The sequence below is a fragment of the Penaeus japonicus genome, unplaced genomic scaffold (assembly GCF_977035675.1).
Source record: "Penaeus japonicus unplaced genomic scaffold, GWHDUDI00000001_assembly GWHDUDI00000005, whole genome shotgun sequence".
Taxonomy (NCBI): domain Eukaryota; kingdom Metazoa; phylum Arthropoda; class Malacostraca; order Decapoda; family Penaeidae; genus Penaeus; species Penaeus japonicus.
Genome location: NW_028234407.1, coordinates 35,159,720 through 35,169,719, shown reverse-complemented (window position 1 = coordinate 35,169,719; position 10,000 = coordinate 35,159,720). Strand labels below are relative to the sequence as shown.

The 10,000-nt window shown below is 49.2% G+C and overlaps 1 protein-coding gene across 2 annotated transcripts in view; it reads left to right on the top strand.

Moving 5' to 3' along the window:
• Sans (SAM_USH1G_HARP domain-containing protein Sans) overlaps positions 1–10,000 on the top strand; it is a 58,815-nt gene that overhangs the window by 47,317 nt on the left and 1,498 nt on the right. The window contains exons 3-8 of one of the 2 annotated variants that reach the window (XM_086537340.1): positions 267–492; positions 1,031–1,190; positions 7,696–7,907; positions 8,959–9,067; positions 9,413–9,581; positions 9,842–9,974. In XM_086537340.1, the coding sequence (XP_086393466.1) occupies positions 267–492; positions 1,031–1,190; positions 7,696–7,907; positions 8,959–9,067; positions 9,413–9,581; positions 9,842–9,974 (1,009 nt within the window). Of the gene's footprint in view, positions 1–266; positions 493–1,030; positions 1,191–7,695; positions 7,908–8,958; positions 9,083–9,412; positions 9,582–9,841; positions 9,975–10,000 lie in introns of both variants that reach the window. The other variant, XM_086537339.1, reaches the window with a different exon arrangement.

The following is a 10,000-nucleotide window of genomic DNA, read 5'->3' as shown; positions in this document are numbered from 1 at the left end:
TATCACTATTACTATCATTGTTATTATTATCATTATTACTATCATTGTTATTATTATTATCATTATTACTATCATTGTTATTATCATTATAAGTATTATGATTGCCATTATTATTATCACTGCCATTATTATTATCACTGCCATTATTATTATCATTATCATTATCATCCTTCATTACCATAGCCTTCCCGTCACTGTCATCATCGCTCTGAAAGACCGTTCTGCCGCGGCGCTGATTTAGGCTCCTCCCCCTTCCTCCTCCGCAGCGGAGACCCCGACAAGTGCGACCACTACGGCAACACGGCCCTTCATTGTGCGGCGGCGCGCGGACACATGACCTGCGTCTCCTTCCTCGTCAACTTCGGCGTGAACATCTGGGCGCTCGACAACGAATTTCACACCGCCAAGGAACTCGCCGCCATGAACAACAAGGACGATATCCTGCGCTACCTGGACACGGTCGCAGGGAAGCAGAAACAGGCAGATGGGAAGGTAAGGAGAGGAGGAGAGGAGAGGTAGGGGTGTGGGGGTGTGGGTGTGGGGGTGGGGTGAGGTGGGGGTGGGATGAGGTAGGGGGGGAGGAGGAGGGTGTGGAAGGGGGGGTGGTGAGGGGTGAGGGGGAGGAAGGAGGAGGGTGTGGAAGAGGGGTGGTGAGGGGTGAGGGGGAGGGAGGAGGAGGGTGTGGAAGGGGGGGTGGGGGAGGGAGGAGGAGGAAGGGTGTGGAAGAGGGGGAGGGGGAGGGTAGAGGAGGAAGAGGAAGAGGAAGAGGGGGAGGGTAGAGGAGTAACAGGAGGAAGAAGGATGTGCAAGGGGAAGTAAGGGAGGAGGAAGAAGAGGGGGGAGGGTAATAGGAGTAATAGGAGGGAGAAGGATATAGATAGATAAACAGATATAGATATAGCATAGATATAGATAGATGAATAGACAGATATAGATACGCTATAGATACATAGAAAAAACAGAGATATGTATAGGCGTCTAGTCACCCCCAAAATAGCACAGAACAATGAACCCAGCCCCCTCCATGCAGCAAGTGAAGAAGCTGCAGGACAAGGCGCAGAAGGACTCGGAGAAGAGACGGAAGGAGTTCCACAAGATCCAGCAGAAGGCGGACAAGAAGAGGGAGGCCGAAAACGCGAGGCTGGAGAAGGAGCGCCTCAAGATCGAGAAGCAGGAGATCAAGCCCCAAGGTGAGGCCTTGGCTGGGTCTGCGTGTGATTATGTATGTACAGAGAGAGAGAGAGAGGGAGGGAGGGGGAGAGGGAGGGAGGGAGGGAGGGAGGGAGGGAGGGGGGAGGGAGGGAGGAGGGAGGGGAGGGAGGGAGGGCGGGGGGGAGGGAGGAGGGGAGGGAGGGAGAGAGAGGGAGAGAGGAGGAGAGGGGGGGAGAGAAGGGAGGAGAGGGAGGGAGGGGAGGAGAGAGAGAAGAGAGAGAGAGAGAGAGAGAGAGAGAAGGAGGAAAGGGAGGGAGGGAGGAGGGAGAGGGAGAGAGAGAGAGAGAGAGAAAGGAGGGGGAGGAGAGAGAGAGGGGAGAGAGAGAGGGAGGGAGGGAGAGAGAGAGAGGGAGAGAGGGAGGGAGGGAGGGAGGGAGAGGGGGAGGGAGGGAGGGAGGGAGGGGGAGAGGGAGAGAGGGAGAGAGAGAGAGGAAGAGAGAGAGAGAGAGAGAGAGAAAGAGAGAGAGATAGGAGAGAGAGAGAGAGAGATAGGAGAGAGAGAGAGAGAGAGAGCGAGCGATAGAGAGAGAAGGCGGCGAGGGAGAGGGAAGGGCGCGGGGAAGAGAGAGAGAGAGAGCTGAGAGGAAGGATGAGGAACGATGAGAGATGGGAGAAGGATGAGAGAGAGGTTGAGAGAGAGAGGGAGGGAGGCAGTGAGAAGGGAGGTGGCGAGAGAGAGGGGCAGAGGGGGGTGAGGGAGGGAGGGAGGGCGGAGGAGGGAGGGGATGCAGGGAGGAAGGTAGATAGGGAGGGAGGGGAGGGAGGGAGGGAGGAGAATGAGAGAGGAGAGAGAGAGAGAGAGAGAGAGTGGAGGGAGGGAGGCGTAGCGAGGGAGAGAGGGAGGGAGAGAGCGAGAGAGAAGAGAGGAGAGAAGGAGAGAGAGGAGGATGAGAGATGTTGAGAGAGAGAGGAGCGCTGAAGGAGAGAAGACGAGAGGGAGGGAAGGGGGGGACGAGGAGCGAGGGGAGAGAGAGATGAGAGAGAGGAGAGAAGGATTGAGAGAGAGAGAAGGAGAGAGAGGAGAGGGAGGAGAGTGAGGGGGAGGAGAGAGAGAGAGAGATGGGAGTGGAAGGGGGAGGAGGGAGGGAAGGAGGAATGGGAGGAGAGGGGGAAAGGGATGGGGAGGGAGGGAGGGAGGGAGAGAGGAGAGAGAGAGAGAGAGAGAGAGAGGAGAGATGAAGAGAGAGGAGAGGAGATGGAGAGAGAGAGAGAGGAGAGAGGAGAGAGAGGAGAGAGAGGAGAGAGAGAGAGAGAGAGGGGAGAGACAGAGAGAGAAACAGAGAGAGACACAGTGAGAGAGAAGAGATTCAATTTGTCACTATATATATAACAATTTATATTATCTATATATATATTATAATATATATATATATATATATATATATATATATAATATATAATATATACATATTTATACATATATTATATATATAATACCTATATATATTTTATATATATATACATGAATGGATACAGAGGAATAACCATACGTTCCGTTGTCCAGAGGGTCGGCGCAAGGCATTCATGAACACGCTTGTTCCCGACAGTTCCATCGCCTTCATTGCACGGTCCGCAAAGATTCCCGTACTTCTCTACGACACAACAGCCCCAAGTTCTCGGACCTCACCAACTACTAACAATCCCAAGAAAGAACCTCGGCGGCATCCAGAAAGAAAAATCATTTAAGAAGAAAAGTACAAGATGAGAATAAGAGTGATTTTAAAGTGGAGTTTGTGTGTTGATTTTTTTTCATGTTGTAAAACACTTTTTTTTTTTTTTTTTTTTTGAAAAAACGGATGAATAAATTACCTTTTAGTATGTAGCATATGTAGAAATATATAGCTTTTTTTTAATTGTCATTGTTTCTGTTCCATGTCGTCAAAAAAACTGATATTTGTGAAACTTATTTATGTATGGAAATGGAGGAAAGATCTGAAGAAAAAATAATATAAAACGGACATAAGGAAAAACCATATCAGATAAAGGAAAGATGATTAAGCGTACATTAAATAAAAATTACTTTTGAGATCGATTTTCATCATAACTAGGTATAATTGATAAATTTGTTTAGAAGAAATTCATCAAACATTGTTTTTGTAGCGCTCAATGAATGACTTATATGGTTTTAGAAATATAATCATAAGCTCTTTGATATAAGGAATTACCTGTGGTGCCCTCTACTCTCTCTTCTCTCTCTCTCTCTCTCTATTCTAATCTATTATCTATCTATCTATCTATATTTATTTCTTTCTCTCTTTCTCTTTCTCTCATTCTCTCTTTTTCTCTTTCTCTCTTTTCTCACTCTTTACTCCTTCATTCCCTCATTCCATCTCCCTCCCCTGCTCCGTCTCCGTCTCTCTGTCTCCTCTCTCTCTACTTTCTCTCCATTTCCCTTGCCTCCCTTCTTCTCTTTGTCTTCTTCTTCTTCCTCTCCTCTCTTCCTCTCTCTCTCCTTCTCCCTCTCCCGGTCGCTGTCCCTTCCTCGCTCTCTGCTTCTCTCTTGCTCCCCCTAACCCACTCTCTCTCCCTCTCCTTCTTTCTCTCCATTTCCCTCTCCTCTCCATCTCCTTCTCCCTCTTTGTCTTCTTTTTCTTCCTCTCCCTCTTCCTCTCCCTCTCCCCGTCGCTGTCCCTTCCTCGCTCTCTGCCTCTCTCTTGCTCCCCCTAACCCACTCTCTCTCCCTCTCCCTGGCTCCCCCTAACCCACTCTCTCTCCCTCTCCTTGGCTCCCTCTAACCCACTAACTCTCTCCCTCTCCTTCGCTCCCGCTGACCCCCCTCCCCCCCCCCCTCCTCCCTTCCCGTTGAACCTGTACGTGGGCGCGTCCTGCAGGTTCGAGAGACGGAGGAGGTGGAAGGGCGACGGCAACAAGGCGGTCGGTTGCGGAAGCCCCCCCCCCCCCCCTCCCCTCACCCGAATTCTCCGGGGGTTCCGAACGTCGACTCCGAGCATCCTCTTTCTTGTCCGGAACGGCCACAGCCGTCAGCAGCACCAACAGTGCAAGTGCCTGGCATACCGTAGTGGAAATGTGCCGACGCTCTTCTTGTGTTGTTCCTTTGTCCTTTGGGCCCTTGTGAGTGTCTTATATGGCTGAGGATGTTCTTGTGGTTGTTCATTATGGGTTTGTGTCTTGTTGTTCGTCTTGTTTGATGTGAGCTTTGTTGGATTATTTAAACTGGTTAGGATGCTCCAGTATCTGAGATGAGATGAGGAAATGCTATGATATTTGAAGGGTATCGTTAGTTCGTTTCTTTATAGGAAGAGCAAAGAGGGAGGAACACAAATTATTTTGAGTTCTAATGTTGCAATCTTCCTCTTTTTTTTCCTCGTCCCTCTCCCCGTGTCCTCGTCGTCCCTTCGCCTCGATCGGCACGCAGGCGGGCAAACAAGCGCGGCAAGCTTCAGCGAAATTTCGTGTTCGAGACGGAGGACGGGAAGGGAACGAGGAACGGCAGGCTGCACCGCACCGCCAGCCAGCCGGATTTCTACGAGATCTCGGAAGCCCAACAGTGCAAAACACGGCGGCTCCCTCTTGCGCGCGCCCGGGGATTCGGCTCCGTCGCTCCTTCAGGGTGACGTAGTCGCCGCCACATACCACACACACAAAACAAACACACACCACACCCAACACATACACGTGAGTGTATAACACACACAACACACACACACAACACACCACACACCACACACAAACACACACACACAACCACACACCAAACAAACACACACACACAAACAACACACACACAACTACACACACACACACACACATACACACACACACACCTACACACACAACACCACACACAACAAGACACACAACAACACACACACAACACAAACCAACACACATGGTGTTATATCAAATACACACCGTAACGAATAGCAGTGCCGCGTTCGCCCGGTCCCCTCGGCAAAGTGACCCAGCCGGCTTCTTGCAGGAACTCTTTCAGGCCACCCTGGGCAAGCCTGGCCGGGGTAAGCGGCAGCGGACTCGGGCGCGGCGCGTCCTCCGGGCGGGCTCGGCGGGGTCTCTGGCGCAACAGGGACGCCGAGCGAGCCATGGGAGGAGGATGTGGCCCACCCTGCCGTCGGAAGGGCTTTCTGTATCTCATTTCTTTAGGGGGGGGGGGGGGGGGGGGGGGGGGGGGGGTAGGGGGGGGGTGCGTGTGTGTGTGTGTGTGTGTGTTTGTGTGTGTTTGTTGTTGTGTGTGTTTGTGTGTGTGTGTGTGTGTCTGTGTGGTTGTGTGTGTGTGTGTGTGGGTGTGGCTGTGTGGTTGTGTGTGTGTCTGATGTGTTGGTGTGGGTGTGTTGCCTGTGTGTGTGAGTGTGTGTGTGGTGTGGGTGTGTGCGTGTGGTGAGTCATGTGTGTGTTGTGTGTTGTGTGTTGTGTGAGTGTGTATGTGTGTGTGTGAGTGTGTGACCTGTGTGTGGTGTGTAGTGAGTTTGTGTTTTTGTGTGTGTTGTGTTGTGTTGTGTGTGTTTGTGTTGTGTTCATATTGGGCATGAGTGTGTGCATTGTTTCTCGTACATCCTGAGCGTATTTCCCGCAGGACCTCCTTCGGGGACGACGAGTCGAGGAGCGAGGCGAGGTGAGCGGCGACGACGGGTTTCTATGATCCTGGACGGCCGCCGGCCTCACGATTAATCCGCCTTCGCCAAGGAGCACATCGACCTCGACGCTCATGTTTGCTCACGAGGAGGTCCTATTACCTATTACATTTGAAACTCCCCCTCTTCGGCCAAGGAGGAAGATCTTGGAGAGCTCTTTGAGGCCCATAATCATAAAGGAAGGTACGAAGCCTAGAAGATCCTGGGGAAAGTGCTGGACAGCCAGTCGGAGAGGCGAGAGTGTGGACATCGTGTTGAAGGTTCTCAATTGTGGTGCTGCCAAACGGGTGGGAGGGACAGTGTTTTTTCAACGGTTTCCGATATATAAAAAATCGCCGTCTGTGGGTGAGTTTATCTGCAATGCGGACATGTTGTTACCGTCCACAATCATTTGATTATATTTCTCTTAAATTCCAAAACGGTAGTACATCAAGTGATGTTTGTTCAGGAAATACCAGTGATTTTATTGTAAGCTTATTTAGAAATAATCACTTCTATTAATAGATAATAGCTGTGTTATTATATAGTTGCGTCTGAATGCAACTATTGCAACTAGAAATTGCTAACAATGGATAGGTAAGAATTTTACTTATCTTGGTTGAAGGTTTGACATGGGAAGAAGAGCGTAAAGGTATAGTATATCATTGATACTATTTTCCTAACTTTACACTGGTTTTAATAAAAATAAAGTAATGAGGTTTTAGTCCGATTCGCATGATTTCTCGCATCAATCAAACGACATGTATTTGCTCAAGTCAGTATGTTTGGCGAACTGGATTCAAAAGGACGGTCGTGTCGTGACTATGAGCAGCCATTTCAGCTCGCGTACTTTCTAGCGTGCCACAGCTGTGGTTCTCTCTCTCTTCTTCTCTCTCTCTCTCTTCTCTCTCTCTCTCCCTCTCTCTCTTCTTCTCTCTCTCACTCTTCTTCACTCTGTCTCAACCCCCCCTCTCTCTCTCCCCCCCCCCCCTGTTTCTCTCTCTCTCTCTCTCTCTCTCTCTCTCTCTCTCTCTCTCTCTCTCTCTCTCTCTCTCTCTCTCTCTCTCTCTCTCAACCCTCCCCCCTCTCTCTCTCTTTCTAAATCTCTCTTTCTCTCAATCCCCCCTTTCTCTCTTTCTCTCTCTCTTTCTTTCCCTCTCTCTCACCCCCCCTCCCTTTCTCAACCTCCCCCCCTCTCTTTCTAAATCTCTCTCTCTCTCTCTCTCTCTCTCTCTCTCTCTCTCTCTCTCTCTCTCTCTCTCTTCTCTCTCTCTCTCTCTTCTCTCTTCTCTCTCTCTCCTCTCCCGCTCTCTCTCTTCAACCTCCCCCCTCTCTCTTTCTTTATTTCTCTCACCTCTTTCTTCTCTCTCTCAACCCCCCTTTCTCAACCCCCCCCCTTTCTCTCTTCTCTCTCTCTCTCTCTCTCTCTCTCTCTCTCACTCTCTCTCTCTCTCTCTCACTCTCTCTCCTCTCTCTCTCTCTTCTCTCTCTCTCTTCTCTCTCTCTCTTCTTTTCTCTCTCTCTCTCAGGTGTATGTTTCCTTATTTGGCTGGAACTGACCACCCAGCACCCCTTGTTGCCAATCATTTAGTCTGTATGAATGAAGCTTTGTAATCAATGTAGAATTAGAGAATTTATCTGTTAAATTTGTTACTCGCCAGAGCAATGAGACTTGAATATTTTTGCACACATTCTCTTCCGGGATTCTCCTGATATTTTCTGTTGTATATGGAGAACTTATATATATATGTATATATATATACATATATATATGTAGATACATATATATATATACATATATATACATATATATATATATATATATACATATATATATATATATATATATATACATGAATGGATACAGAGAATAACCATACGTTCCGTGTCCCAGAGGGTCGGCGCAAGAGCATCATGAACACGCTGTCCCGCAGTTCCATCGCCTTCATGAACGGTCCCCGCAAAGATTCCCGTCTTCTCTACGACACAAACAGCCCCAAGTTCTCTGACCTCACCAACACTAACAATCCCAAGAAGAACCTCGGCGGCATTCAGAAGAAAATCATTAAGAAGAAAGTACAAGATGAGAATAAGAGTGATTTTAAAGTGAGTTTGTGTGATTTTTCATGTTGTAAACACACTTTTTTTTTTTTTTTTTTGAAAAAGGATGATAAATTACCTTTTAGTATGTAGTATATGTAGAAATATATAGTTTTTTTTAATTGTCATTGTATTCTGTCAGTGTCGGCAAAAACTGAATATTTGTGAAACTTATTTATGTATGGAATGGAGAAAAGATCCCTGAAGAAAAATAATATAAATCGGACATAAGGAAAACCAATATCAGATAAAGAAAGATAATTAAGCGTACATTAAAAATTACTTTTTTCGATTTTCATAAAATAGGTAATTGATAAATTGTTTAGAAGAAATTCATCAAACATTGTTTTGTAGCGCCCAATGAATGACTTATATGGTTTAGAAATATAATCATAAGCTTTTGATATAAGAATTACCTGTGGTGCCCCTCTACTCTCTCTCTCTCTCTCTCTCTCTCTCTATCTATCTATCTATCTATCTATCTATATTTATTTCTTTCTCTCTTTCTCTTTCCCTCTTTCTCTCTTTTTCTCTTTTTCTCTTTCTCTCTTTCTCCTTCTCTTTCATTCCCTCTCTCTCCCCTTCTCCGTCTCTGTCTCCCTCTCCCTCTCCTTCTTTCTCTCCATTTCCCTCTCCTCTCCATCTCTTTGTCTTCTTCTTCTTCCTCTCCCTCTTCCTCTCTCTCTCCTTCTCCCTCTCCCGGTCGCTGTCCCTTCCTCGCTCTCTGCTTCTCTCTTGCTCCCTCTAAACCACTTTCTCTCCCTCTCCTTCTTTCTCCCCATTTCCCTCTCCTCTCCATCTCCTTCTCCCTCTTTGTCTTCTTCTTCCTCTCCTTCTCCTTCTCCCTCTCCCCGTCGCTGTCCCTTCCTCGCTCTCTGCCTCTCTCCCCCTAACCCACTCTCTCTCCCTCTCCTTGGCTCCCTCTAACCCACTAACTCTCTCCCTCTCCTTGGCTCCCTCTAACCCACTCTCTCTCCCTCTCCTTCGCTCCCGCTGACCCCCCTCCCCCCTCCCCCTCCTCCCTTCCCGTTGACCTCGTACCGTGGGCGTCCTGCAGGTCCGAGAGACGGAGGGCGACGGCAAGCGGTCGGTGCGAAGCCTCTCCGGGTTCCGACGCGACTCCGAGATCCTCTTTGTCCCGAACGGCAGCCTCAGCAGCACCAACAGTGAGTCGCCTGGATGTATGTGCGAGTCTTCTGTGTTGTCCTTTGTCTTTGGGATTCTGTGTCTTATATGGGAGGATGTTCTTGTGGTTGTTCATTATGGGTTGTGTCTTGTTGTTCGCTTATTTGATGTGAGCCTTGTTGGATTAAACTGGTTAGGATGCTCCAGCATCTGAGATGAGATGAGAAATGCTATGCATATTTGAAGGGTATCGTTAGTTCGTTTCTTTATGAGGAAGAGGGAGAATACACAAATATTTTGAGTTCTAATGTTGCAATCTTCCTCCCTTTTTTTTCCTCGTCCCTCTCCCCGTGTCCTCGTCGTCCCTTCGCCTCGATCGCACGCAGGCGGCAAGCGCGGCAAGATCAGCGACGTGTTCGAGACGGAGGACGGGAACGAGGACGGCAGGCTGCACCGCACCGCCAGCCAGCCGGATTTCTACGAGATCTCGGAGCCCAACATGCAACACCGCGGGTCCCTCTTCGCGCGCCCGGGGTTCGGCTCCGTCGCCTTCAGGTGCGTGTCTGCCGCACACACACACACACACACAAACACACACACACACACACACATACACGTACACACACACACACACACACACACACACACACACACACACACACACACACACACACACACACACACACACACACACACACACACACACACACACACAAACACACACACATGCCTGTATATAACTACACACCGTAACGGAATAGCAGTGCCGTTCGCTCGGTTCCCTCGGCAAAGTGACCCAGCCGCGCTTCTTGCAGGAACTCCATCACGGCCACCCTGGGCAGCCTGGCAACGAGTGGCAGCGGCAGCGACTCGGCGCGCGCGTCCTCCCCGGGCGGCTCGGCGGGGTCACTGGCGCACAGGGACGCCGGCGAGCCCTGGGAGGAGGAGGTGAGCCGCCCCGGACGCCCGGAAGG